The sequence below is a fragment of the Medicago sativa genome, chromosome 3, assembly GCF_051527215.1.
Source record: "Medicago sativa cultivar Bolivia chromosome 3, Bolivia_mono, whole genome shotgun sequence".
NCBI lineage: Eukaryota > Viridiplantae > Streptophyta > Magnoliopsida > Fabales > Fabaceae > Medicago > Medicago sativa.
The window spans coordinates 95,140,441-95,167,946 of record NC_140751.1 but is presented as its reverse complement, the minus strand read 5'-3'; the positions used below and the strand labels follow the sequence as shown (position 1 = coordinate 95,167,946).

The following is a 27,506-nucleotide window of genomic DNA, read 5'->3' as shown; positions in this document are numbered from 1 at the left end:
TACAAAACCATAGTTAACTCTTTTTTTTTAAATTAATTGCATTTTTCAACTGTCCATGACTCTGATTCTTCCATTCTAACCGTTATTATACCTTTTTCCCGTATTTATCTTGGTGGGGCCGTGGAAATTTATGTGTCTCTAATTAGGCAGTTACAAAACCATTAGGCAGTTATATTGGTTTCACATAGAACACTTTCAAAACCATTAAACCGTACTATTGGTTTCAGTAAAGGTCATTATTTAAAATTGTTTCTTATTAATAATTTTCATTATTCTTTTATTTTATAAACCATTAAACCACAATTTTACTTAGACAAATGCAGAAATTTGTTTTACAACTGAAGAAACAAAAGAGAGATGATGAAGCTTAATAAATAAAAAAGTGGTTACTGATTGATTAATTCCTATTAAGTAATTCTTTTCAGTGTTATAAGTTTGCACTATAACACTAAAAATAATTAAACCAAACTTATTGTTTCAGTATTAATTCCATCATTTAAAACCATTTGACAATGATTTTGGTTTCACAATTAAAGCTATCAAAACCATTAAAACAAACATATGGTTTCAGTAATAGTCTCATCATTTAAAACTCCATAAACTTGACAGAAATATATAAATTCATCAACATCTGTGTACAAACTCCTTAAAAAACATTAAAATTCCAAAAAAAAAACATTAAAACTAATTCATTATTTAACCGGAGATGCTAGCTTTTCAAGCATTTCTTTGTAGTTTGAAGTTGCTGCCTTCTCCACATGTTGTCTTTTGCTATTGCTTGAGTCAGTTAATATTGTTGAACAGATTTCAATTCTCATATCCATTATTCTTGCAACCTTTCCATTCTCCCCACGCTTTTTCAGTTTGGTCCAACCTTTGAAAGATTCCATTTGTGGATTGCCATCCTCCCATTCAGCAAGAAACTTCATGCAAAACACTCCACAACTGTCTTTATCAGTTTGAATAGGCACCTTTGGTGTTTCCCATGTAAATTTGCTAAACTGGAAAGGCATTGTGATGTTGCTTTTCTTATACAATTCTTTCACGAATGCTTCCACCTCCTTCAGCCATACATCAAACATTCGTTTGTACACAGTTGGTTCTCCATTCTTCATGTGCAGTGGATCTCCTGCCAAGCTGTTCAGGAATTGTAACTTTTGGCTCTTGAGATTCACTACGAAGGATACATAATGACTACCCGGATTTCCAATTATTGCTGGTGTCATTATCTATTTCACCAGTAAAAAAAACAATCAACATCATATAATTCAAACAATTAATGTGTAGAAATCTTTCAAAAATAAAATGAACGTAGTCTCACATATTCTAGACATGAAGGGTCAATAGCTTTCCAATCCATGTATTTGAACTTTTTCAGCTTTTGGATGAATCGTTCAAATGCAACATTTTCTGTAATATTCAGGGCATCAGGTCTTTCCAAGTCAACCTGTTTATATAAAACGAGTCAAAATCAATTTCAAAAAGAACTAAACATTATGTATTTAAAATTTTAACATTCATGAAATGTAATGCATACATAATTCATGAATGGCGTGACCAGTCTTGTCATTTTGTCAGCTGGTTGTTGATTCCAGTTCAAGCAATTGACCCAGGCATTTATAACAAAGCATGACACCCATTCATCTTTTTTAAGTGTGCACAAGTCTCTTCTTTGTAGAGCGTAAGCTTGAGTGCTGTTTTCCGAGCAGTACAAAAACTCATCCCTACATTATTATAAAGCATTTAGCATTTGTACTAATACTATATTATATTATATTAGAAACTGTAGTATAGCCAAATAAACATTAACAGTTTGACTCATCATCATCATTATCACCTGGATGATCAAATAAAACCATTAAATACAGCCAATGGTTTTGGAGGACAACTAACCAAAACCATTTCCACAGCACAATGGTTTTAGCATAGTTTTCAGAGTTTACCAAAGTGCTAACAAAGTACTAATTCATATAATATGCCAATAAATATTTAAAATGGTTTTCCTTACTCATTAAGTGAATTGCTCCATGCAAATGTTGATATGTCCTTTTGCATCTTATTGCATTTTGACTCGTAGACAGCTTCATCGTAAGGGCTTTCAAGGTATTTCGATTTCTTTACAGCTCTTCTTTTACGCTCAGGGGCTTTTCCAGATATGTCATGCGTGGTCTTTCTTTTCCTTGCCTTCACACTTTTGTCATTGTCCAAGTCAATTACCTCATCTGCTAACACTGACCTTAACGGAGTTGCGCTGTCAAATAAATTATGTAATTGTTAGTTTACAGAATTTATATTCTGCAGAATTTAATGAAGCAAATGTCACATTGGTTGATACTTACTTTACAATAATGTCATTACAAAATTCCAAATTCTTATCCTCCTCCGCATTCTCCTGCTTCGTGTCCTTCTCCGGGTTATCCTCCTCCATCACCCTTTCTTGATTCACATTGCTTGCTTCAGATTTTGTCTTAACTGATGTGTTTTTCTCCAGGTTCTCCTGCTCCGTGTCCTTCTCCTGGTTTTCCTCCTCCATCACCCTTTCTTGATTCACATTGCTTGCTTTAGATGTTGTCTCAGATTTTGTCTTAACTGATTTACTATTGACAAACACATCATATATAGAAAAGCATTAGTTAGTTCATATAGTTGTACATATCACAAATTAAAAACCATTGAAACACATCATTTATATTCATTTCTTACCCTGCATTTGAAGCTTCTCCCCCATCAAAAAACTCTGGAAACCTCAAAATTGTTTCCTGTGTAACGGAAATATTGCATGCTTTCCTCACTGAATCATCAAGGATTTTGGCATCAATCTCATTCTCTCCATCATCATCATCAACAATCTCATCTGATACATCTTTGTCATGATTTTCTTTACTGAATTATACATTTGCTTATATGTGTCAATCTTATGCAGATATCAAACATTAAATCATGTTAAGACTTAAAATTAGATGCAGTACCTTTTTTCCCTTCCAGTGCTTCCATCCCCTCTATTTTCTTCACCATCAGGTGCTTCCATACTTTTTTCATGACTTGAACTGTTATTCTCGTCGTGTTCAGGTTGAACTTCAATTGGACTGTCGTTGGTTGTATCTTTTGGAACATCATCATTTTCCCCAGAAGTTTCAACATTTCCCTCAGCTATTCTTCTTTCCAAGGTTTCAGCAGTTTTAGTGTAGATTTGTATGCAAGACCTACAATGATTAAGATGCATTTGTGCCTGCAAAATTTTTATGTTCATGTACTATTACTATTTTGAAAAACATATGTCTGTTTCAATGGTTCTGATTAGCTTTAATTGTGAAACCAAAATCATTTTCAAATGGTTTTAAATGATGGAATTATTACTGAAACAATAAGTTTGGTTTAATTATTTTTAGTTTTATATGTACTATTAGTATTTTGAAAACCATAAAAACACAATATTTTCAAAACCATAAAAACACAATATTATGCCACTCATCTAATACATCTTTTGACAGTTTTATCTCACCTTAGAGAGTGGGCAAGTATCTGCATCAAAACACAATACAAGGGGACCTTCAATTTTGTTGTGCAGTCTGGTTACGCCGGCTGTCAGTCCATGCTCGAGTCCCATAATGTCATAGACCTTCTGAAGTTCTTGGTTTGCCGCCATGACATCCCAATCACGAAGTGATGGCCGCTTGTATTGTCCTGTCAGAAAAGGACTTCTCTTCCCCATTTTGTCCATGTAATTAATCTGCACAATAAAAACATGCACATACATAATTTAAAAATCTAACACTTATTTGTTTAAAAAATACAAATATACAGAATATATAATATGATCACCATTAGGAAGTGGAAGTCCGCTAATGGATTTGCAACTTCTGGATTTTGCAGGCCTTCTTTCATATATTCAAGAACATGGGAACACCAGTTATAAGATGATACCCCAGCTGGATCTTCAAATATGTGTGCATATTGGAGAGATACAAAGCTACTATTAGTGGGGCACAAAATATTGTGAATGATATAACATATTGCACCTTTCACCCATGCATTTGGTTTCTCAAGTGTCTTCAGTATTCTCTCCAATTCTGTCACCCTCACAGAAGCAGAATAAGTTCCAGTCAGACCTAATTCTTTCCTTAATTTCTTTATTGCTTCCTCAGAACAGAGATCCACGTTAATCTTCTTCCCTGCCACTGGAAGCTCATACACCCTATGTACATCTTCCTCTTTCAATGGAAGTACCTCATTCTTGCTTAATACAATCCACATGTTATCTTTGTCAAAGTTTTTAACAACCCAATCCACAAAGAAAGTGTGGATTCTTTTCCAGTTGCAGATATGCAACATTCCACCAAAGCCATACTTATTCAAAACCTTAATGATCTCTGTTTTGTTTCTCTTTCGATAGATTGAATTCATAATTTCATATACCTTAGGTATACTCAGCTTGTGCCTCAGTCTGTGCTTTGCATTTTCATCATTCAAACGTCCTTCATCAGAATCTTCACCATCATCTTGTTGTTTCCTTTTCTTATGCCTCTTTTCCTTACTTCTAGCATCTTCTTTCTGCTCCTTATGTTTATCACCACCAGATGATGAACCAGTGACCTTTTTCTTTGCCCTTAGCCTCTCTTGTTCATCCTCCAATTGTTCTTCATTATTTTGTTCATCCTCCATTTGTTCTTCACTCTCTTGTTTCCTTTTGTTACTTCTGGTTATGTGCTCCTTCTTTTCTTTGCCCTTAGCCTCTCTTTTTTTATGCTCCTTAGGCTCTCTTGGTTTATGCTTCTTCTTTTTGCCCTTAGCCTCTCTTTTTCTATGATCCTTATTTGTATCACCAGCAGATGATGAGTCATTGATATTCTTTTCATCCTCCTCCTCCATTTGTGTAAGTCCTAAACTGAATGATGGCAATGTACCTTGCTCTGTAGTTTTTTCCACCTGGATGATCAAATAAAACCATTAAATACAGCCAATGGTTTTGGAGTACAAATCACCAAAACCATTTGCTCAGCACAATGGTTTTAGCATATTTTTCAGAGTTTACCAAAACCATTTGCTCAGCACAAGAGCTTACAAAGTACAACAACAATACTATAATTGAACCAACTTATATCATGAACAAGATCTACATGATCAATTTACATCATGAACAAACAAACAACAACAACACTATAATTGAACCAACTTAACACTTTGAAACCATTTCCACAGCAAAATGGTTTCATCGTGAAACTCGCAGAAACCATTTACACAGGCAAATGGTTTTGGCATAATTTTTAAACAAAACATTCTATAATAAGCACATTTAATCACTCTGAAACCATTAATTTGACTTCATTTTCCCCAATTCGAAATTAGAATGTCAATTTAGGGATACACAGATGCAGTTACTTTCCAACTAAACAGAAATGGTTACACAAATGCAGTTACTTAATTGTAATAATTTCAAAGCACAAGATAAGTTCAAACCTGTTTAAACTTCATTTTTGATGAGTTTTGTTGAGTTTTGTTGAGTTTTAAAGTTCAGTTTCAAACAACCGTAATGATGAAGAAGATGCTTGCGTGAAGTTGAGAATGCTTGCACGAAGGTGATGTTGACGATGATGAAATGCGGTGGTGATGATTATCGTGAAAGACGGTTACGGTGGCGGTTATGGTGAAGAAAGTTGGAAATGCGAACAATGATGACGAAATCTGCAGAAAACGACGACGGTGATGATGATTGTGGACTACGACTGTGATTTTGACGGTGGAAAAGGACGACGGTGATGAAGTTGGTGAACTCCGGTGTCGGAAGTTGTTTCAGGCGACGGTGAAGTTGTTACAGGCGAGAATTAAATGCAGTTTCCGTTGGAATTTGGTTTTGTTTTGCTCTTAGGTGAAGAAAGCAATTTGAGTGATGTAGAAAGCAATTTTCGCTTGGGCTTGGTTTAGTGGGCCGGATCCGGTCTGGGCTTATGCATGGTGCATAAGTTTTGCTTATGCACCATAACCACTCCCATATTTTATTTAACATAAATATCTCAACAAACTTTTGATCTTATGCACTCAGTATTTTTTATCTCAACAAACTACACATCAATCAATCAATCAATAGTATATATATAAAGTAAGGTTTTTTATGCCATGTGGCACTTCCACGTTTATTCTCAATATTTTTATTATTTTTTTATATTTTATTTGACATAAATATCTCAACAAACTTTTGACCTTATCCACTGAATATTTTCTTTAATTTTATATTTAATTTCTAATATTTTATGTAGCCAAAATATCTCAACAAACTATATATAATACTTTCAATATTATCCATTAAATCTTCCTTCTTCTTCTTCTTTTTTTTAGGAAAAGAAGTTTCAATTAGTTATTATATAATCTTTTAGCACCATATTATTCAATTAGTTTTTTCATTGTGGAAAAAAAGGTTTCGGTTTGTTTTTTTTTAGCTATAAATAAATGAGATTTTGTTAATCACCAAAATCACATATTTTGAGCAGAAACCGAAACTAAAACCTTCTTTTGATCTAAGCTTTTTTTTCCTTCATATTTGACAAACACCTATACTATCGTTTCTTCTACTTATGCTTAGATTGTTTTTTTTTTTTTCCTTTCAGGTCCTTGAACTATTGTTTATGGTATCCATTACAAACACCTACGAATTTCAGGTCCTTGAACTAACACCTATACTATTGTTTCTGTTTCAGGTCCTTGAACTAACACATATACTATTGTTTTTTTTTCTTTTTCCGATTCAACAGTACCGCTCTTCTCTCCATTCTTATTCATAATGCATAATTGAGTTTGTGGCATCCATTCCTATTTTGTATTATTATTATTATTATTATTATTATTATTATTATTATTATTATTATTATTATTATTATTATTATTATTATTATTATTATTATTATTATTATTATTATTTTTATTATTATTATTTCACCAGTTCCGTAGTTTAGCAATAGGTATTTTTGCATATGTTGATCTTTTATGTTGTTTTGTGCATGAACCTAGTATAGCGGACATTCATAATTGGTGCGTGCCGTTATAGCAATAGATATTGACATCCATTCATAACTGGTGCATGCCAATATAGCGGTCACCGTGAACCCAATAGTGTATAGGAATACACAGTCGTTTCTAAATAACAAACCAATCACAGTCGTTTGTATTTCTAAATAATTATCAATATCAATCAATCAATAGTATAGTATATATATAAAGTAAGGTTTTTTATGTCACGTGTCACTTTCACGTTTATTCTCAATATTTTTATTATTTTTTTATATTTTATTTGACATAAATATCTCAACAAACTTTTGATCTTATCCACTGAATATTTTATTTAATTTTATATTTAATTTCTAATATTTTATGTACCAAAATATCTCAACAAACTATATATAATACTTTCAATATTATCCATTAAATCTTCCTTTTTTCTTCTTTTTTTTTTTTAGGAGAAGAAGTTTCAATTAGTTATTATATAATCTTTTAGCACCATATCATTCAATTAGTTTTTATGTTTGAGGAAAAAAGGGTTCGATTAATTTTTATTTTTGATAAAAAAAAGGTTCGATTAGTTATTATGTTATCTTTTAGTAGCATATTCTAATGCAAATGTTAATTATAAATAAATAATTTTTTTTAATCGCATATTTACATATTTTGAGCACAAGCAGAAACCCCAAACCTTCTTTTCATCTAACATTTTTCCTTTTTCAGGTTTGCCAAACACCAATTTTATTCCCTTTCAACATATTTTTTTCTCTCATACGCATGGGCCACGAAACAAACCCATGACCACATGTTTAAATGGACTTAAAACTCTTACCACTTGGACTAATTCATTATTGATTTTGTTACACTTTTCATTCTTGCGTTGGACATTCATCTCATCATTTATATTTATTTTTAAGATATTATTATAATTGTAAATTTAAATAAATTCAATCTAATATACTTATATTTGTATTCATGCACACAACTTATAAAACTTACTATTTAATATCTAACCCGGGCAACGCCGGGTCTCTAAACTAGTAAATAATACAGCAGAAAAGGGGAAAAACAAAGAGAGATTATTAAGGGAAAAAGAAAATAAAAGAACAAGTAAGTATACCGAAAAAGCCACCGAGATAGCAACGGACACGTGGGCATCCATTACCTTTGATCCCTAAAATCCAAATACTAACCTACCTTTGTCCCATCCCATTTCTCTTACCCTTTTCCTCACGCTGCTTGTGTTTTTGGTACTCTCTTTGCGGGTACTAAGTACTGACTACATGAAAACCCAAAATCCTCTCACTGCTTTTTCCTACTCATTCTCCTCTCATTAGGTTAAGATTTCCCCCTTTCATCTTTATCCAAGGAACAAACATGTAAACACAACCTTCTTCTTTTTGTTACAACATGTAATGAATGTTTCACCCATTTACCTTGATCCTTAAACTTTATTCTTCCATTTCTATCTGGGTTCCTTTCAAAAAAAAACTGTCCTTTTATTACAACAAAGGAAAAGACAAAACATACCCAACCTTACCCATTTCATTTCATAGTAAAATGGACCCATCAGTTTATCATAATCTTCTTAATCGATTGTGATTTATCAACTTTTTTGTCGTCTAGCAAAAAGGGTTTCTGGTTTCTTATCTTTCACCATCAACATGAGTTTAAGAACAACCCAACAAGATGTTGATTCATCTTCAGAAATTCACATACCAGCTGAAATTGATTGGCACATGCTTGATAAATCTAAGTTTTTCTTCCTTGGCGCCGCCTTATTCTCCGGTGTTTCAGCTGCCCTTTATCCAATGGTTGTTTTGAAAACTCGCCAACAGGTTTCTTCTTCACACTATTCTTGTATCAACATGTCATGTGCTATTATGCGTTATGAAGGTTTTAGAGGTTTTTATAAAGGTTTTGGTACTTCTTTAATGGGTACTATTCCTGCTAGAGCACTTTATATGACAGCACTTGAAGTTACTAAGAGTAACGTTGGTACTGCTTTTGTTGAATTGGGTTTTTCTGATAATACTGCTACTGCTGTTGCTAGTGCTGCTGCTGGTGTTGCTTCTGCTATGTCCGCGCAATTGGTTTGGACACCAATTGATGTTGTTAGTCAAAGACTTATGGTTCAAGGTAGTTGTAATAGTGGAGGGAAGAGTATTTTGTCTAATCTTAACTCTGAGAATTATAGAAATGGTTTTGATGTGTTTAGGAAAATTCTTTGTGCTGATGGGCCAAGAGGGTTTTATAGAGGATTTGGGATTTCAATTTTGACTTATGCACCTTCTAATGCTGTTTGGTGGACTTCTTATAGTATGGTTCATAGGTTTATTTGGAGTAGTTTTGGTTCATGTTTGGGTAATAGGGAACAAAATTTGGATAATGGATGTGTTGGTTTTAGGCCTCATTCTAAGGCAGTGGTGGGTGTACAAGGTTTGAGTGCTGTTGTGGCAAGTGGGGTTTCTGCAATTGTGACAATGCCTTTTGATACAATTAAGACTAGGTTGCAGGTTTTGGATACAGAGGAGAATGGAAGAAGGAGGCCTTTAACTTTTGTGCAAACAGTTAGGAATTTGGTGAATGAAGGTGGTTTGTTTGCTTGTTACAGAGGATTGGGACCAAGGTGGGTTTCAATGTCTATGTCTGCTACCACTATGATTACTACTTATGAGTTTTTGAAACGCATGTCTACCAAGAGGCAAGATTGATTCAATTTACTTTTATGATATATGTACATAGGATCATGCTTTCAAATTGCGATCGCAAATGCAGGTACACGGTCGAAATTGTGGTTGTGATGTCATTGCAGAGACCTCAAAACCTTTTATATTACGCCCGTGTCAAAATCACATACATTCCGGTCGTAATTTTAGTTGCAGAACACAATTTCAAACTATGCAAAGGACTATAGGAATTAGAATTAAGATCGTTTTTTCTTTCTTTTGGAATGTTCTTTCTAAATTTTAGTATGTTATGTTCTGCTGTTGATATGATGGATGAGCTTGTAGATTCTTCAACTCTTTTGCTTTTCTAATATAAAGTTACCATAGGTGTTTCCTATAATTGTTGCTTATTTTTGAAGTTTGTCTTTCATTCGTATTTTAGAAATATTGGTATTGCTCTTTAGATTACTCATATCTTGAGTGGGTGTGAGGGTAAGATGGATAGGACTCTGGCTTTTGCAGTTTTCAAAGGACGTAGTCATGTAGACAATGTGACATGAATCACAACTCACAAGGTCATTAAGACCTTCCAAAATCTGACCTTAAGACAAAATCAAATTATCATTATTAATTTATTTTTGTTGTTGGCTTGTTTTGTAGTTAAAATGCTGAATTTGGTGATTGTATTTTTGTATTAAAAATTATCGTTTGATGTCGTTTACAATTGGTAAAAAATTGAAAAGTATGGTAGGATCAATTGTTATTAGAGAATTTTTGAAAGTCACTGACAATTTGTTGCCTAGGAAACTTTTGGACGATGTGATAGTTTATTTTTTAAATATATTTTTATATTCTTTAGTAAAAAAATGTTGGTTATTTATTTCATTCACTCAAGTAATTATGGGTTTTCTAATTTTGGCTCATGTTTCCTTTATTTTCTAAGTTTGCACAAAAAAGTAGATTGATAATCCACAAAATGTAAAAAATGCGATTTGAAATATTTTTAAACTACATATTCATTAGTTGAAAATGATTTTAGGGCCTGTTTGGTTTGGCTTCTGAGAAGCAATTCTAGCCCAAAATCAATTCTCTACAGTGCCAAAAGCAATTCTAGCCAAAAACAACGTGTTTGGTTCAGCTTTTCAGAATTGCTTTTATCCTCCAAAAGCAATTCTCCATGAAGCTACAAATCCTAGCTTCTAGCTTTTCTAGAATCAATTCTCCTTGAACAACGTGTATAGGTTTGTATATTTTATTATTACAACATGTTATTTTACTTTATTGCCCTTTATCAATTCTCATTCTTTATCAATTCTCCTTTAGCTATGTCTATTTTAGTAATTATACATTCAAAAGCAATTCTACATAATTGCATCCAAACATAAATCATTTTGTTTAATCAATTCTACATAATTGTATCCAAACATAAATCAATTCTCTCAGAATCAATTCTGTCAGAATCAATTCTATCAGAATCAATTCTCTCATAATCAATTATATTCAAAGCTGAACCAAACGGGCACTTAATCTTTATAAAATAAATTTTGAACAATGTTTGACACTTTTATTTTAGAAGACTTCCTTTATTACTCTTAATTGATGTACAACTGTCTGTAAATAAATTTGATATACACTTGTTTTTACAGTAATATGAAAATATCTTATTATGGATATTGAAAAAGAAACTTCTTAATTTATATGATATTGAAAAAGAAACTTCTTAATTTAGTATATGTAGATTCAAAACGAATCCTATAAGTTCTTTCTGATCATATAAGTAACGTATTTAGACATGGGTGAAAGAGGCTAAATTAATGGTGGCGGTGGAAGGAGACATAACTGAAATACCGTCCCTTCAAATAATTTTTAAATATATTGTGCCGTTCCTAAAACCAGGTGCTGATGAGAGAAAAACCATTTCGATTAACCAAATAATGTGTGCCAATTGGCCTATTTCTTTGCTGTAAAACCATTTCGATTAAACACACAACTACACAAGAGATCATTCCTCTCTCAACCGTGTTTTTTCTATATAAAACATTATATATTATAACTTGTAATCAATTGTCCTTTACCACTTATACCAATAACATGTTAGTACAATGAATTTGTTATTGTGTGGAACATTGTGCTGCAAAAACAGTGTGCCAATCTCCAATCAGTGGATCCCATGCAAAGATACAGTTTATCCAAGGCATGAGATTCGGCAAGTTTAAACAGTCTTTTCCTTAGAAAGGGACATATTGCCGCATGAAATTTAACACCGACAATAAAATACTACTCATACCTTAAATACTCTCTTGTTGGGGAACATCAACATGGATAGGATAAGATAACAAGATATCCGTTGTCATTGAGTGGAAAGTCAAATTCACACAGAAAACGGTTAAATCTTCCAACAGAAACGGTAGTTACACATTTTTTAAAAATATCACTTAATAAATAAATAAAAAACGTTTAGAAAATATAGTAAAACAGAAGTGAAATAGTACTTAATAGAATGGAACATGAGGCCACACATTAGTAATTAACTTATTGCAGAAGGAGAGATATGCTTTGGTAAAACCCTCAAACTTATTGACATTATATCACAAAAATTGTCTATTTATAGATACTTAGCTTGAAGATGTTTTTCGAAGTAGAATAATTTAACTCTTAATTGACTATTGACAAAGATGTTTATAGGCTATAAGTTAATCTTAGCACTATAGGTACAATTAAAATATTTTTACTAGAATACATTCATTTTTTGAAAGATAGTTTTCTCGAATACGTCGCTATTCATTTTTACTAGAATATTTTTTGAAATATACATCAATTTCAACACTCCTCCTTAATTCATATTTCGGAAACTCCAAACGTACTATGTAATTATTCTAATATTGATCGGTGAAATATTCTCCTCTTGTATTGATATTCTTAGATATCATAATTGATTTTAATAAGTATTACCGCCACCATGGCAGTAACTTTTTCACGCTTCTTGCCACTATAGTTGCTATTTATCTCTGTCTTAAAAGACTTCTCATGAGGGACAATGCTTGCTTCTTAGTTGCGTCAGCGAGCCTCATTGCCAGTCTTGTTGAAGAATTCATACAAGTATAACTTTTGCTCCTTAGTTGAATGCGAGTCTCCATGTTGGTTTTGTTCAAGATTTCTAACGAAGACTCTTTCTTGCTCTTTAGTTGCATGTTAGTCTTTTTGTCATTTTTGTTTAAAGCTTCTAACAGAGACTCTTCTTACTCTAGTACTTGCATTGTTCTTCTTGAACTTGTACTTATGCTTAGCCTCAAAGGTCACAATTCTCCATTTTTATTTATCGCATGTGCATGTTTGCTCTATCTAAACTTGAGTCTTAAGAGGCCACATGTTATTATTTGAATTTGAATTGAATAGGGTCAGGAGGTTAGACTACTTGAACTCCTCTCTCCATTTTAGTTTTGGGTTTACACTCAAACAGTTTCAGGTCCTTTAAGGCTATAACTACCTTTAATCCTTCTGAGTTTGAGACAAAACCTTCATTTTAAAAGTGCACATTTATGTCGACGAAAGAGCTTCCGTTTATGGGGGAGCATAGATAAATTGATGGACTTACACTTAACGGGTTGATTATTGTATAATAAGTGTGAGTTAGAAGTTTCACGTTGTTTAGAAAATTGATGGTTGAACACTTTAAAAATGAGAGGATCCATAAAACCAATGCCTTAAGATTTTTGGTTAAAATGTGGTGTTCAACGAACATGTATAGTTGCTACGGGCTCAATATGAATGATCCTTAGATGCCTTTTGTGACCCAAGCACAAAAATTAAAATTAACTTGATGATGTTGGAATTAATAATTCATCAATACAGGGCTGAGTAACTCAACTTACTTGAATTAAGAGTTAATGAGTTGGAAATCCTGAATTAAAATTTGAATAAATAATTAAATATTGATCTAACAACTAACTATTAACATTTGTCATTAAAAAATATTGATACAATACATGTTGATTTATCAAATATGAAGAATATCGATGAAAAAAACCATTGATAGTAATATCCTAATACACAGAAAAGAGAGAATGTGACAACGAGCATATATTTGGTCAATTAGGTTCTCATTATTCCAAAAACAAACTTTAGTTGGTATGGATGTATTTTCACTCTTTGTTGATATTTGTAATGTATGTTGATCATGTATAAATAATTTATTAATAATATATATAGTTAATTTGCTTCAAAAAAAAAAGAACATTTATATACTATTTAGTTATTAAATAGGTTATTTTCGTTTTCCATAAAAAATGAAACAGAGGCACGTGGAGATGAATCATCATCCATGCTCCCAACCATGTAAAAATTATTCGGTCACTGAAATTACAATGACATATATCCTAGACACGTAGATAAAAAGACAGCACTATATTCAAAACTATGGCACCTCACATGCATGCACCTTTTTCTCCTTCAATTCTAGTATATGTAATTCCCTTAATCAAAAATATCAAAATTCAATTCATCACCTTTTCCATTTATATAGAGTTCAATGGATTTGCAATTGAGGCAATTTGATTCTGATTATCGTCTAGTAGATTACCTGCTGGACCACATAGATATATATTTCAGATGAAACAGACACAAAAGCACACACCACGCGCCATCTCGTGCCTTTGTCAGAGACTCAAAGGCAATGGCTAGCACATACGCAGACATACTTGATTAACCTGATGAAATCTGAACAAATAAAGGTAACAATGGAAGATGATATATAGCACACTTGTGGTGAATGGAGAGAGGAGAAAGGATAAAGATAAGGATCAGAAAGAAGGGGTTAAGTATCTAAGGATGGAGAGGAAGCAAAGGAAAGTTTCTTAAGAAATTTCAGCTTCCTGAGAATGCTAATAGTGATGATATTTTATATATGCATATTTTCTTTTCTTGTTTCAGTGTCAATGTACATGTCTGAAATGTGTTACTTCTAAATAAATATAATTTTCTGTTTTTCGTGTGTAATGCAACTGCTTGAAATGTTCATTTTACACCCACCCCCCCATGCATGCATTAATTCAGGCATTTTTTGAGCGGCAACATGTTCTCATTCCTAACTCGAATTTTCTTGGACAGAATATCAATACAGTACATCATTAATTTTTCTTAATCCTTATCAACAACATTATAGAACAAGCCTTTAATCCTTGTCAAGAGTATAGAACAAGCCATCAAATTAGTTCTTCTTTTGTCCTAAGTTTTCACTCTATTATTTTATTTTTCTAAACTTTTTAAATATAATAGAAACTAAATAAATAAATATAATAAGTAGTCTTTAAATTATATAAAATCAGACTTAGAGGCAGATTTTACATACTTTAAAAATGATGGCTTGTTTTTTTTTTCTTTTGTGGTGGCTGGGGTTTGAACCTTAGACCTTTGCATATATTATGGCTTGTTTTAATATTACATACATTTTTTTTTTCCATTTTTAAAGGATGGTTATTATCTTAGTCAAAAAAAATGTGGAACAAAATTGTAAATCCAAGATTTAACTATTTTTGTCCTTCCATGGATTGTGAAATGAAATGAAATGCTGAAGCCTTGTCTTACCAATGCATGCGTTGTATATCATTTTATTATTTTATTTTTTTTGTTCTAGGGATTTTACAGTATAATATTTACTTCAATTTAATAATATGTTTATGTTAGCTAAAATTAATTTTCATTTTCAATGTTCAATTTATTTAAATTTAAATTTGAAATGGGCTGGAACTGAAATTGTGGGCTCCCTGATTAATTTGGGCCCAATAATCTAGGACAGAGTGATCATCGACATAATTCTCTCCTCTTCTGGATGCTACTAGAAACATTGAGTTTTATGATCGAAACTCCTAGAATTTCCCATACATACACTCTTGTTTCTCCAGAACCTCCCATAATCTTCCAACCACCCTAATAAATACCACACATTCTCCACGCATAACACATAACAATAAATAAAATAATCAGAAAAACGAAACGAAACGTGCAACAAACTAAAAATCTCTTCTCTTTCAACAACAACAACAATGGATTTCAGGCTAATGGGTTTGGATTCACCACTCTTCAACACCCTCCACCACATAATGGACCTCACAGATGACACAACAGAGAAGAATCTAAACGCACCAACACGAACCTACGTTCGCGACGCAAAAGCAATGGCTGCAACACCAGCAGACGTGAAAGAGTATCCAAATTCATACGTGTTCGTGGTGGACATGCCAGGGTTGAAATCAGGTGACATCAAGGTTCAGGTTGAAGATGAGAATGTGCTTCTGATAAGCGGTGAAAGGAAGAGAGAAGAAGAGAAAGAAGGTGGTAAATATTTGAAGATGGAAAGAAGGGTTGGTAAGTTTATGAGGAAATTTGTGTTACCTGAGAATGCTGATGTTGAAGGTGGTGTTTCTGCTGTTTGTCAAGATGGTGTTCTTACTGTTACTGTTAATAAGTTGCCTCCTCCTGAACCTAAGAAGCCTAAGACTATTGAGGTTAAGGTTGCTTGAGAAAGAAACAATGTTTGGAGATTAAGGGCTATGTCTGCTTTTTCTGTTGTTGTGTGTGTGTTTGGCAATGGTTTTGTGTCTTTTTGTAATTGCCGATGATCATGCGATGTACTAGTAATGTGTAATAATCTCAGTATGAATGAATTTTGATTTGCCTATATTTAGTGTTTTTAAATTCATTTTTCTATTAAGAAGAGGTTTAAATTTTGGTTTGTTAACTTGAGTTGGTTGAAAGTTACTAGATTTCAACTTCCTATGACTATATAAAACATATCTATTGTGTGTGGATTGAAAATAGAGTTCAATTTTGATAATGAATTTTCCCATTTTTTTTTTTTCACTATTCGTTTGTATTTCAGTTAATTTTTTAACAAACCTTCTTAGCTTTGTAGTTATCTCAATTCCTATGCATTCTAGCTATCACTTCAGACTTTTTTGCTGACATATTCATCGTGGCAGTAGTAAAATTGTTGATAGTATTTTTTATTATATTGATGATTATTGTCTCTTTTTATAAATCATTCTCAAATACCTCAAACATAATTAAACAAACCAATCTAAAAATTTAGCAATTGGCAACAAATAGAAAGAAAGAAAAAGAATGCTACATGATGGGAGCTTTTAAACTAAAAAAACCGATTCCAAGTTTTTGAATTCAAGTATCATGTATTTGAGTTTTTATATTTGAATGTGGAATTGCAATAGAAGATTTGTCAATATCATGGGAAAAAGACTTGTGTGCATTGTCGTAAGAAATACCGAAGGATCTTATAAATAAGGACGAATGGAGTAGTAGTGACTAATAACTAACTTGTGGTATTCAGCTAAACACAATTTGCATTGTCCAACCAATTTTCTTAAGGTGCACAAATTCTTCCATAGCACAGCCATATAGCTTGCAGTTAATTATTCTTTCAACTTTTGAGTACTTCATTGTCTCAGCAAAGCAAGCTGGAGCAATTAGAAGTGAAGCATGATCCTCACTCATAGAAAGAGAGTTCTGGGAAAAAAAAATAGTGCACCAATGCGTAAGAGGCCTATTGGATCTTACAAAAATTCTTCTGTGTTATTTTATGTTTTCGCTCAGTGCCTATTTTGAGATCACATAGAGAAACTATGCACACATTTTCCAACATAACTAACTAACTACCATAACTGCCCCTATAACAACTCAACTAACTAACTATATATATTAGTTTCCTTTACAAGATTTTCAACAGATGAAGTATTGAAGTATCCAAATTCTTCCCTCGTTCCATTGATGTGCATAAATTTTGTGTGTAAGATCCATAATACAGAAGAAGATGAAAAGAACAATTCACTATCTGAAGCTTTTAACTTTGATTCCACAAGTTCATCAGACTCAACAAATCTGCAAAACTTTGTGTCATGTAAGACAATTCACTTTCATATAGCTTTCTTTTTCATTCGTTTATCCATATGATCAATGTGCTGAAAAAATGCTATCTAAATCTACCCTTTTTTTGTGTTATCTTGGTTTTTCAGTTGGTTTTTCAGACAAAGATTCAAGAGGGAACTCAGAGTTCTCCAAACCGTGATGATTCAAAAGAGGTTTTACCAAGAATCAGACTCAGAGATGGGGGGCACCTTGCTTACATTGAGAGAGGCTTCTCTAAGGACGAAGCAAAATACAAGACAAAAAAAATAAGTCATTATCTGAAGCTTTTACCTTTGATTCCACAAGTTCATCAGACTCAGAAAATCTGCAAAAGTTTCTGCCATGTAAAGACTATTCACTTTTATATAGCCTTCTTTTTCTTGCATATATCTTATGTTATCATTGTGCTGAAAAAAATGCTATCTAAACCTACCCTTTTTTTGTTATATTGGTTTTTCAGATAAAGGTTCATGAGGGAACTCAGATTTCTCCAAACCATGATGATTCAAAAGAGGTTTTGTCAAGAATCAGACTCAGAGATGGGAGGCACCTGGCTTACATTGAGAGAGGCGTCCCTAAGGACAAAGCAAAATTCAAGATTATCATTGTGCATGGTTTTGGAAGCACCAAAAGAATGCATTTTCCTGCAACACAAGTAATAACCTCTGTCTCTTTCTGAAAAAAATTTGACATGCTATGCTCTCTGTTTGGATATAAGCACTAATCATATAAACTATAATCTATTTTCATTATCATAAGCTGTTTTTATATAAATTCTCTCAAACATAGTAGAATAGGTCCGAAATGATCAAGAGCTGTGCGGACTAGAAGAAACCATGAGTGTCTATTAGTATTCTTTTTCAGCTTGAAACTTTTTGGTTATTTAATTTCTGTTTTGAAAATAAGTTATTGGTTCTGAATTCTGAATAAACATGAATATGGCTCATTCACATAGGGATTAATAGGAGAACTAGGTATATATTTTGTGCAATATGACCGAGCTGGATACGGAGAAAGTGATCCAAACCCGAAACGTTCAATGAAAAGTGAAGCACTTGACATTCAAGAACTTGCTGATCAGCTTCAAATTGGAGAACAGTTTTATGTAATTGGAATCTCTATGGGCTCCTGTGCTACTTGGAGTTGTCTAAACTACTTTCCTCACAGGTAAATTACAATACTCGATACGTAGTTTTAAGTTGAGTTAAATTTCGTTATGGCGTCAATAAGTCACTCTTAATGTATATTTTGACGATATAAAAAAAATTGCACTAACAAATGCATTAAATTTGTGCAGGCTTGCAGGGTTGGCATTGATATCCCCAATTATCAATTACAATTGGCCTTCCCTCCCTAGGAGCCTAATAAGAGATGACTATAGGAGGAAACCTGTTCTGTGGACACGTTGGCTTGCAAATTACTGTCCTAGACTATTGCATTGCTATGTGACTCAAAACTGGCTCCTGTCAGCTGCTATTGCCGTTGAAAAGAACCCAGCATTCTTCAGCAAAAATGATATTGATATTTTGAAGACACTTCCTAAGTTCCCAATGTTTACAAAGGTAAAAAATTACACGTTTCATATGAAAACTTAATTACTATTTACCGATAGTGTAAAAATATTAGAGAGATGTCTAATCATATCTCACTTAGTGTGTATTTGGAGCCACAGTTAGATCGCTTCTGATGTGCGGCCATCCGCAAGCTACTATTTGTAGCTTGACCAAGTTCACATCTGAAACTACCTTGTGATGCAAGAAAGAAAATTCAAACAAATATCTAAACAAGTGCTTAAAATTCAATATTAGGACATGATACCACCATATTATATCTGATTAAATATCTCTGTATTTTTACATAGTTAGTATATTGTAATTAATTTCTGATGTAAATATATTCTACTAACCATGATATGTTCCTACTTATAGGACAAGTTAAGGGAACGAGCTGTGTTTTACACTCTTTGTGATGATTGGAGGTTGGCTTTTGGAAAATGGGAATTTGATCCAATGAAGATAAGGAATCCATTCCCTCACAAAAGAAGTTCATTTCATATTTGGCAAGGATATGAAGATAAGATTGTGCCCTCTAAACTCCAAAGATCTGTTTCATGGAAGCTGCCTTGGATACAATATCATGAAGTTCCAGATAGTGGCCATCTGATTTTATTGTATAAGGGCATGTGTGAGGCAATATTGAGGGCACTTTTACTTGAGCCATAAAATCATGCATATAGACATAGATCACCTTTGTTATTCAAAGAGTATTCTCTAATACAGTTTTTGTGCATATGTTGGGTAAATTTCACTTAGATCTACTAAGTGATGAGTCACATTTCTTATTGTTTAGCATAATATCAATTGTAAACATTACATTAGTTGGTTGGAAAGGTGTATATCAATGTGTATAAATTGCATTCAGTCATCTGTTAAGTGATTCAAATAACTCCAAAGGAAAATTATTTCATCTATGTGCCCCTTTTTTATGTTCTAAATGGATGGCAGGTCACATGGTTTTGAGTCTAGCCTTTTGATTTTTCTTAATGGCGTGGTACCTTGTGATAAACATTAAAGCCTTTCATGCCATTAATTACTATCTAAGACAACAAAGTTAATTACCAAATGGATTTCAAGAGTTGAAACTCTGTATCATGGCTGTATGAAGTTTTATGGCTTGTGATAGCTGTTGTAGAAGACACATCAAAATAATTGTCTTAAAATTGTAATACTGTCAATCAAAACTATCATTCGCTACGTTTAATCGTTAGACAACATCATGTGGCCTGGGAAGGCTCTGTTTGGTAAAAAAAAATAGCAAATAGTTTACATCGGATAAGCTAGTGGATTGTAGTGTTTGATAAATTTGCAGTTGAACTAATTTATTATTATTCCTGCTGAAAATTGTTGATTAAAAATATTAGAGCAAACAGGATGACAGTATAGAAAATTGATAGATGAATATTCCGGATTTTGTTTGTACCTTGAAAGGCAGATAGGTTAAGGCCAACTTTGGTTTTATGATAGAGTTATAGGCAGACATACCAATAGACCTAATTGGGTATTAATGTTATTAAAATACTCTTTTGTGTATAGATATTCAACTAAGAGGCATATTTGGAAGAGAGAAAGAAAAAAAAAAAGTCTTATAATTTAGTAACAGAGCTAATCGAGTGGTAAACATAGTGTTTCTTGGCAACCTAGTTTGGGACATGCAATAACCTGCAAATAAATTTTGGGTCCATGTTCTAGCACAAGTGAGTTTAGCAGGGGAAAAGAGTACGTGTTATGTTATTTGAAACTATATCAAAGCTTGAACCTTTCCTAAGTAAGGATATTAACCCGCTATCATGTATTGAAAGATAATGTGGATGGCCTGGATATATCCTCCTACGCTTGGATTTGGAATATCTAAAGCCATAGAATGTCAAAGTTTTTCCCTACTTATAAGTTATTTCAGCGTCATGGAATGCAACCTTCTTGTCTGTTTCATAGAGGTTTAATGACAGAAGAATATTTTTTATATGGTTGAGAGATCTAAGAGCATGTGGGAAGCTCTTGCATTTGGAATTAAAACTTTTCATTGGCAGTTAGACCAACAGATGTGTAACTTGTAAGAAGTAAGTTCTGAATCAGAAGCTCGTGTCTTCAAAGCAGGTTGGGGGGGCGGTCTTTGTGAACAAGAAATATTCAGTGCAATCGTAAAGAGAGGCTCGGTCTTCATAATTTCTTTCATTAGTACAGAGTTTAAGAAAAATAGAAAACTATGATTTTATCCCTTTCATTTCTAAAATGTGGGAAGGAAAACTGTAAAAATGCTGCAAACAAAACTGATTTAATCTATTTTATGATTGGGCTTTGTTTTTCCACTTACAAGAAAAAATAATTATCTTAGACAGCTCTTTCATCCCTCAAATTTCGACCACCGTAGGAATTGTCTAGTATGTGACGCCAGTACAGTTGACCAGATAACCACCTTTTGAACATATTAGTGTGAATTGGTTGCTTCCTTCGCACGTTTCTAGTACTGGTAGAACTGTGGATCGTCCTATTGTCATTTTTTATTGACCTCGCCGAGAGGTTAACATCATCTTTCTTCGCAAACAATGCAATGAAGAAACCCTCACCGTGCTTGGCCGGATCTGTTCGAACCAGGTGTTCAGCTGTAAGGTAAGAAAAGAAAAAGCATTCAAATCTGCCAAAAATAATATGGTAGTAATAAACCAGCTATATGAGAATAATAATAATATACTTACAGCCTTCAAATACCGGAAGACCTCGACACAGCCACCCAGGGAAGGGTTTTACAAGTTGAAATCCATATGACTCAGCTATGGGCAAAACAGATTTCACAACATCTTCATTCTCGATTTGGTTTATTGAACATGTACTGTACACAACTCGCTCCAAAGCTGGAACTGCAAAAATTAACAATTCTTTTTATAATTTAAGTACTGTATGGGAACATCTAAAACGGATACAAAAATGTCAAGACCTATTTTCATAATTTCATAGTGATGAGGAAAGAAAAAAACAAGGTTCTTAGATGCCACTTAATAAATTAAGAGAAAATCTAGAAACAAAGTAAACTAGAATTAACCATGAGAAACAAATAAACTCACAAAGGAAGGCATGCTGAAGAGCTTTTCTCTGAAAAGCTGCAAGCTTGTTCAATCTTTCCATATCCGCATCATGACCTACACAACAAAAAGGTGACAATGAAAAATATGATCATGTTTAATTTCCATTAAAATTGAAAAGGATTGTCCAAGTTTGATCTGTGTTACGATATTTATTTGAATTCGATTTGTGTGCTATAATGTCCCACTGTGATTTTCAAGATACTATACACTAATCATTTTTTAAATACTACAGTAAATTTCAACTCATTTAGACGCTGTTCCTATGCGCAGAAGTTGCTGGCCAGATTGATAAATATACAATGTACAAGGCAGATTAAAATATAACCTGCTGCTTTAGATGGGAGCAAATGGTCTAGTCTAGAAGCGGCAGTACCAGAACCAGAACAGGAAGGATCCAAAAGAATAGCTTTTACCTGCAATGATAAATCATCTAACAATTACACACACAAAATGAACAAAGTAACATTACAATCCGAAAGACAAAGCCACAAATAGCCACCAGATATGCCATATTTAAGAAATAAAAATCGACATGGGTTCTTATAACAGCGGGGTTCTGTCATTCAGTAAAAGGGCTAATTACTCAAACTAGAGAAAACGTGAATGGAAAACGATATTTCTTTCTAAAACTGTGCAAACAACTTTCAAGAGAAACCAAGTCACCATATAACCATTATTGCAAAATATTCAACACCCAAAAGCATTCAGCAGATTGCAAGATACAGGAACCAATAAAAAACGCCCGAATCCACCAGCCCCCATATGATCCAATATTGCAAGAATACGTGTTTATTAAGAGGCTTAAGCAAGAAAGTGGTTTAAAAAATGGTAATTGCAACAACAACAAAAAAAAAAATCAATTGATGTATTTAATCTTAAAGTCTGATAACTACAGCCTACAATCAGCCAAACTGTTAACTAGCCCCTCCAGTAAAAGCCCCAGGAAAAATTAAAATATACAGCAAGAGATAAAGAAATATACTTTACCTTAGAATAAGAAGGGTCTTTGGGATTTATGTTCAAGAAATCCTCATTGAGAACCTGTATGTCTGAACTTGGGGTTAAGTTTGACCAAAGAGATGGTATCAAAATCTACGATGTGCTCCTCTGCTGCAGAGGCACCATGGTACAGTACGCAGAAAGGAGATATGAACAACTACTTGCATGTATGACTATATAAAAATCCAAGTTTACGATTATTGCAATACTGAATTTACAATTGGTTGAAAAGCATCTTGATATTATAAACACGATGATGGATACTGGTAGCCCCGGATAGCTTTATAGTATCATTCAAGCGCTTAATCCTTTCCTTTTTCAGCTCACATGCGATAATCCTACCCTTTCTCTTCATAAGGGCAGCAAGGTGGACAGTTTTGTTGCCGGGTGCAGCGCATGCATCAAGAACCTTGAAATACATTCGAAGTGAAAAAAATTAGTAAGAAATGAGAAGTAAAACACAATCTCATTATATCCATTCAACTTCCAACAATGACATTTTATAATTTAATTTATAAATCGAGAATTCATAGCACGTCGGCTCACAAATAAAATAAATCAGGCATTTTGACAAACAAAAAAAATTTAATAAATCAGGCATCGGCTAGTAACAATTAAAGTACATATGTAACTATTAATCATTTTTTGCAGTCGTTCAAAGCTAGAAAAAAAATATACCAGGGTAACGTATTAATTAAAAACAATATTATGTAGCATCGACACTTCAAATTGAAGGTATCGGACATGACACATGTGGTTACATACAATGACAGGCAAGGTAGACAAACTCGCGATCCAACTCGTAGGATCATCCGAGTTCGCGTCATTGACAGGATCCTCAAAATCAAGTAAGGAACGATAACGAGAATTAGAGAAAACAATGGATAAATAATAACATTTTATTGACAATGGAATAGAGAAAATTTATTCCGTCCTAACTCATAGAGGAATCCTACTCTGGCCCTATACAGAAAACTTATTCCGTCCTACTCTATAACTCCTAAGAATTTCTCTTTATATAAAAATAAAGAGAACATTATATTATTTAACCCTAATGGACCTCATTATTTAATCCTTTTTATTTTAAAGAAGTCAAACTAGCCCATGTTGACACCGGGGAGAATCGAACCTGAGACCTTGAGAGGAGCATACTCCAAGGTTCCAAGCCAACACCACCAAGCCAACCCAAGTGGGTTCTCATTATTTAATCCTAATGGGACACTTACTAATAATCTACTTAAGCCTAACTAACCACCTACTAATTGCTTAAAACACCCTCTCATATTGGATCTTAACATACAATCACTTTCATTTTCTCAAATTATTATGAGTGTCTCTGTATCGGTGTCGTATACAGGGTCTATGTCAGTGCTTCACCTTTAGTCCCTTACAAAAAAATGGCTTAGAGGCAATATAAATTATATAATATCCTAAATTCCCAATAGTATGCATGCTTGTTTCACCATTATCATATGATTAGTAATCTCAGAAGGAACCTATCCATATAAAAGAACAACACATTCAACAATGAATAAAATATGCTTGTTTCACCATTATTTTGGTCTCAAAGGGTAAGTGCTCTGACCATACCAATCTTAGTTTTCTTTCTACTTGTTTGCCATATTGCTTATTTGATTTACCAAACGACTTTGAGAAAACAAGAAAGACATCAAGAAATGAATCCACAAGGTATCAATTAACAATATACTGCCCAAAGCAAAATAAGGCAAACTTTTTTAAGTATCTTTTTAAAAAAAAAAATGAAAAAGAAAAGGAACATGGAGCAGGCCACAATGTCAGGCTCTAAACCCGGAAGAATAAAGAAATCAGAAATGAGACAGCAAAAGATGATGTTTACAAGGGTAACTAGGGGCTAAAGTTGAGAACGCCTATGAAATAGATTTATATCTTAAACGAGATCTCTATATACCATCATATGTAATAATGCAGCAATAACTCACCTCCCATCCTGGTTCAGGGCTAAGGGCCGGTGCCACCATCGAGCTCGCCTTACCCTAAGTTTGTCTCAATGTTAGTGAAAGATTACCTAGAATGAATAAGAAGCAGCAAGAACTGCCCTGTCATTATATTTCCTAAATAGCACAAAATTCACTTTTTTATCCACTGAATCGATATATAGACAAAAGAAAAAAGGAGGGTTGATTCCTACTTGCAGAAATATGCTTCCGTCTTTGACAAGAGGATGATCATGTAAATCAGTTCCTGGAGGGAGTATCAGTAAGTCATGCAGTAAATCATCCTTTTGAACCTATTTGGCACACCAAAAATATAATCTCATGAACCAAAACATAGATCACTTATTTGAATCAAAGATGTACACTCTGAGAGGCTTCTACAAATTCATTTCCATTGCGAAAAATGAAAATGTAATTGAGGGTAATGATAATAAGAAATAGTTTGACAAAAATACCGAGTATTTTTTCCGAAGTTCAACTAAGGCAGAATCAACACCCAGTTTAAGTGTATTCACACGAACATTTCGAGGTACAGAAACATCTGCACAAGAAAATTTTGAACAACTTCCAAGTCATTATGACAGTAGAGCAGTAGGCCAGTAACACACACGGTTAAAGAATAATAACTTTGAAAAAATCATCCATTGACAAATTTGAAAAATGGTCATTTATAAATTATATGCCATGAAATCACAACATAGCAATGCATCAACAGTAAAGAGTGCATAATCCACAAAACAATAGTATAATACAAAAAGAAATATAAAAGAGGCATTTTTTTGGTGGGGTTTGGGATGTGAAGACTGACCAGGAACCTCATGTAGAGCAAACAACTCTTTAACAGTCTTCACATTTTTCTGTGACAAAATCTTTTTCAGATGTAAATGTAGGGCTTCCTTGTGGCGCATGAGGTACTTCTCTGCATCACCAACTAACGGAACTTCCTACAAAATTTCAATCTAGTTGAGTTATATAACCACTCCATAATGTTGTTAAATAGCAGCCATAGACTTACAGCGTAGAGAAATTTAAACAAATCGATATTCTATATGCTATTTAGTACAACATTTTGTCAAATAGCAGTACAATTGAAAAATGCAAAATTGCATAACAAAATTATAGCAGCTACAAAACTACAACATAAATTCAATTCACTGACCTGACCGAAAAGTATATCATAGACAATGATATAAACCAATTCTTGTTGCCTCTGCAAAAACAACAGTAGATGGAAATTGTTAATTTTGTGTTAAAAAACAGTAACATTATGTGAAGAAAGTAAAAGTTAATGCAGTTATTTATTACCTTCCACTTGGTATTAAGGATTTTAGCAGCTTGCAAGACATCATTGATAATAGGAAGATCTGAGAAAGTATAAACAAAATGAAGAATGATGAATATTATAGAGAAAAGAAAGAGAAAGAGTGAGATTGGTAATTAGTTACGTTTGAGGGTTTGACAAATGAGAGCAAAAGTAGCTTTCTTGTTTCTAACAGAAGGATGATAAACGAGGGTTTTGATAGAAGCAAGTGCACGGCGCTTAGCATCTCCTTCGAGAACAGTTTTCAATACTTTCGCTGCTTCTCTTCTTGCGAAATACGCTGATCTGTCTGCTCCTTTCAACATCTTCGACGATTTTGCTTCATTTTCTTTATCAGCATCACCACCCTTCTTCTTCTTCCTCGTACTTTTCGTTCGCATCGTAGCAGAGCAGGGTTTAGGGGTTTTGTTTTTGCTCAGCTGAAAGAACACTCACACGACACGGGTGCTGTACTGTGTATGTTGAATGTTGTTGTTATGTTTCGTGACATTCGTGTTATGTTTCCGTGTCTTTGGCTTTCGTTTAATTCTTGTTTTGTCCTTCTCGGTTTCATTTCAGATCAAAATTAGGGTTAATTAACACCCCCTCAGTATTTGCTAACACCCTGCAGTTTTCAACAACAAAATTGTCTATAAGGTTGTTTTTTCAATTGCAAAATTTCTTTGAAAATATTCAATTTTAAAGATTCTAGGTACTTTAGCAAATACCAATGGTGTTAGTTTTGCTTTTTTGAAAAATAGTTTTGATATAAATGTCAATAGAGTGTTAATTAAAAAGTGTTTAGTCTTCGTGAGTTTAACTCAGTTGATAAGGACATTGAAAAATATATGTAGGGACCGAAATTCGAACTTCAGACGCCCCACTTATTCTCCTTAAAATAGAGAATTCATACTCACCAAACTACTTGAAAAAAAAATGTTTATCATAGAGAGCTTACTTTGATATAGGTTATTTTCTATGACCGAAGATAAAATCGAATAAAATTATGGAAAATG

At 33.3% G+C, this 27,506-nt stretch overlaps 5 protein-coding genes and 1 pseudogene across 5 annotated transcripts; 4 read left to right on the top strand and 2 right to left on the bottom strand.

Moving 5' to 3' along the window:
• Positions 1-692: 692 nt before the first annotated feature.
• Positions 693-5,257, bottom strand: LOC146942288 (uncharacterized). Its single transcript, XM_085750024.1, has 8 exons — positions 3,823-5,257; positions 3,503-3,730; positions 2,970-3,229; positions 2,340-2,618; positions 2,009-2,251; positions 1,538-1,724; positions 1,322-1,447; positions 693-1,229 (listed from the first exon to the last, which is right to left on the bottom strand). The coding sequence occupies exons 1-8, from the start codon at positions 4,867-4,869 to the stop codon at positions 693-695; spliced, it is 2,907 nt and encodes a 968-aa protein (XP_085606150.1). The 5' UTR covers positions 4,870-5,257.
• A 2,797-nt stretch (positions 5,258-8,054) lies between these two features.
• LOC146942287 (Mitochondrial substrate carrier family protein) lies at positions 8,055-10,059 on the top strand. Its single transcript, XM_085756249.1, has one exon. The coding sequence runs from the start codon at positions 8,655-8,657 to the stop codon at positions 9,702-9,704; it is 1,050 nt and encodes a 349-aa protein (XP_085612375.1). The 5' UTR covers positions 8,055-8,654; the 3' UTR covers positions 9,705-10,059.
• A 3,986-nt stretch (positions 10,060-14,045) lies between these two features.
• Positions 14,046-14,654, top strand: LOC146942286 (17.9 kDa class II heat shock protein-like; annotated as a pseudogene).
• Positions 14,655-15,457: 803 nt separating this feature from the next.
• On the top strand, positions 15,458-16,335 carry LOC146942285 (17.1 kDa class II heat shock protein). The gene has a single exon (XM_085756250.1). It carries the CDS (start codon positions 15,701-15,703, stop codon positions 16,175-16,177), a length of 477 nt encoding a protein of 158 aa, XP_085612376.1. The 5' UTR covers positions 15,458-15,700; the 3' UTR covers positions 16,178-16,335.
• A 1,035-nt stretch (positions 16,336-17,370) lies between these two features.
• LOC146942284 (uncharacterized) lies at positions 17,371-19,803 on the top strand. The gene is made up of 6 exons (XM_085756248.1): positions 17,371-17,568; positions 17,684-17,920; positions 18,037-18,231; positions 18,532-18,743; positions 18,874-19,138; positions 19,505-19,803. Exons 1-6 carry the CDS (start codon positions 17,482-17,484, stop codon positions 19,796-19,798), a joined length of 1,290 nt encoding a protein of 429 aa, XP_085612374.1. The 5' UTR covers positions 17,371-17,481; the 3' UTR covers positions 19,799-19,803.
• A 1,458-nt stretch (positions 19,804-21,261) lies between these two features.
• On the bottom strand, positions 21,262-26,944 carry LOC146942283 (S-adenosyl-L-methionine-dependent methyltransferases superfamily protein). The gene is made up of 13 exons (XM_085756247.1): positions 26,636-26,944; positions 26,496-26,554; positions 26,350-26,400; positions 25,999-26,134; positions 25,646-25,731; positions 25,385-25,483; positions 25,176-25,229; positions 23,479-23,623; positions 23,203-23,264; positions 22,541-22,628; positions 22,195-22,269; positions 21,829-21,990; positions 21,262-21,735 (listed from the first exon to the last, which is right to left on the bottom strand). Exons 1-13 carry the CDS (start codon positions 26,889-26,891, stop codon positions 21,464-21,466), a joined length of 1,545 nt encoding a protein of 514 aa, XP_085612373.1. The 5' UTR covers positions 26,892-26,944; the 3' UTR covers positions 21,262-21,463.
• Between the last annotated feature and the right edge of the window lie 562 nt (positions 26,945-27,506).

What these genes read in the sequence shown, in the direction of transcription:
- LOC146942288 (XM_085750024.1), bottom strand. Translation starts at nt 4,869, where the DNA reads ATGGAGGAGGAGGATGAAAAGAATATCAATGACTCATCATCTGCTGGT. An exon ending in ATACTTGCCCACTCTCTAAG is followed by an intron (nt 3,230 to 3,502) that starts GTGAGATAAAAC and finishes AAAATTTTGCAG; the next exon opens with GCACAAATGCATCTTAATCA. An exon ending in TCACGCCATTCATGAATTAT is followed by an intron (nt 1,448 to 1,537) that starts GTATGCATTACA and finishes TTATATAAACAG; the next exon opens with GTTGACTTGGAAAGACCTGA.
- LOC146942287 (XM_085756249.1), top strand. Translation starts at nt 8,655, where the DNA reads ATGAGTTTAAGAACAACCCAACAAGATGTTGATTCATCTTCAGAAATT.
- LOC146942285 (XM_085756250.1), top strand. Translation starts at nt 15,701, where the DNA reads ATGGATTTCAGGCTAATGGGTTTGGATTCACCACTCTTCAACACCCTC.
- LOC146942284 (XM_085756248.1), top strand. Translation starts at nt 17,482, where the DNA reads ATGAAAAGAACAATTCACTATCTGAAGCTTTTAACTTTGATTCCACAA. An exon ending in TGCATTTTCCTGCAACACAA is followed by an intron (nt 18,232 to 18,531) that starts GTAATAACCTCT and finishes TCATTCACATAG; the next exon opens with GGATTAATAGGAGAACTAGG. An exon ending in CTAAACTACTTTCCTCACAG is followed by an intron (nt 18,744 to 18,873) that starts GTAAATTACAAT and finishes AAATTTGTGCAG; the next exon opens with GCTTGCAGGGTTGGCATTGA.
- LOC146942283 (XM_085756247.1), bottom strand. Translation starts at nt 26,891, where the DNA reads ATGCGAACGAAAAGTACGAGGAAGAAGAAGAAGGGTGGTGATGCTGAT. An exon ending in AAGACCCTTCTTATTCTAAG is followed by an intron (nt 22,629 to 23,202) that starts GTAAAGTATATT and finishes TTATCATTGCAG; the next exon opens with GTAAAAGCTATTCTTTTGGA. An exon ending in TCTTCCGGTATTTGAAGGCT is followed by an intron (nt 21,736 to 21,828) that starts GTAAGTATATTA and finishes CTTACCTTACAG; the next exon opens with CTGAACACCTGGTTCGAACA.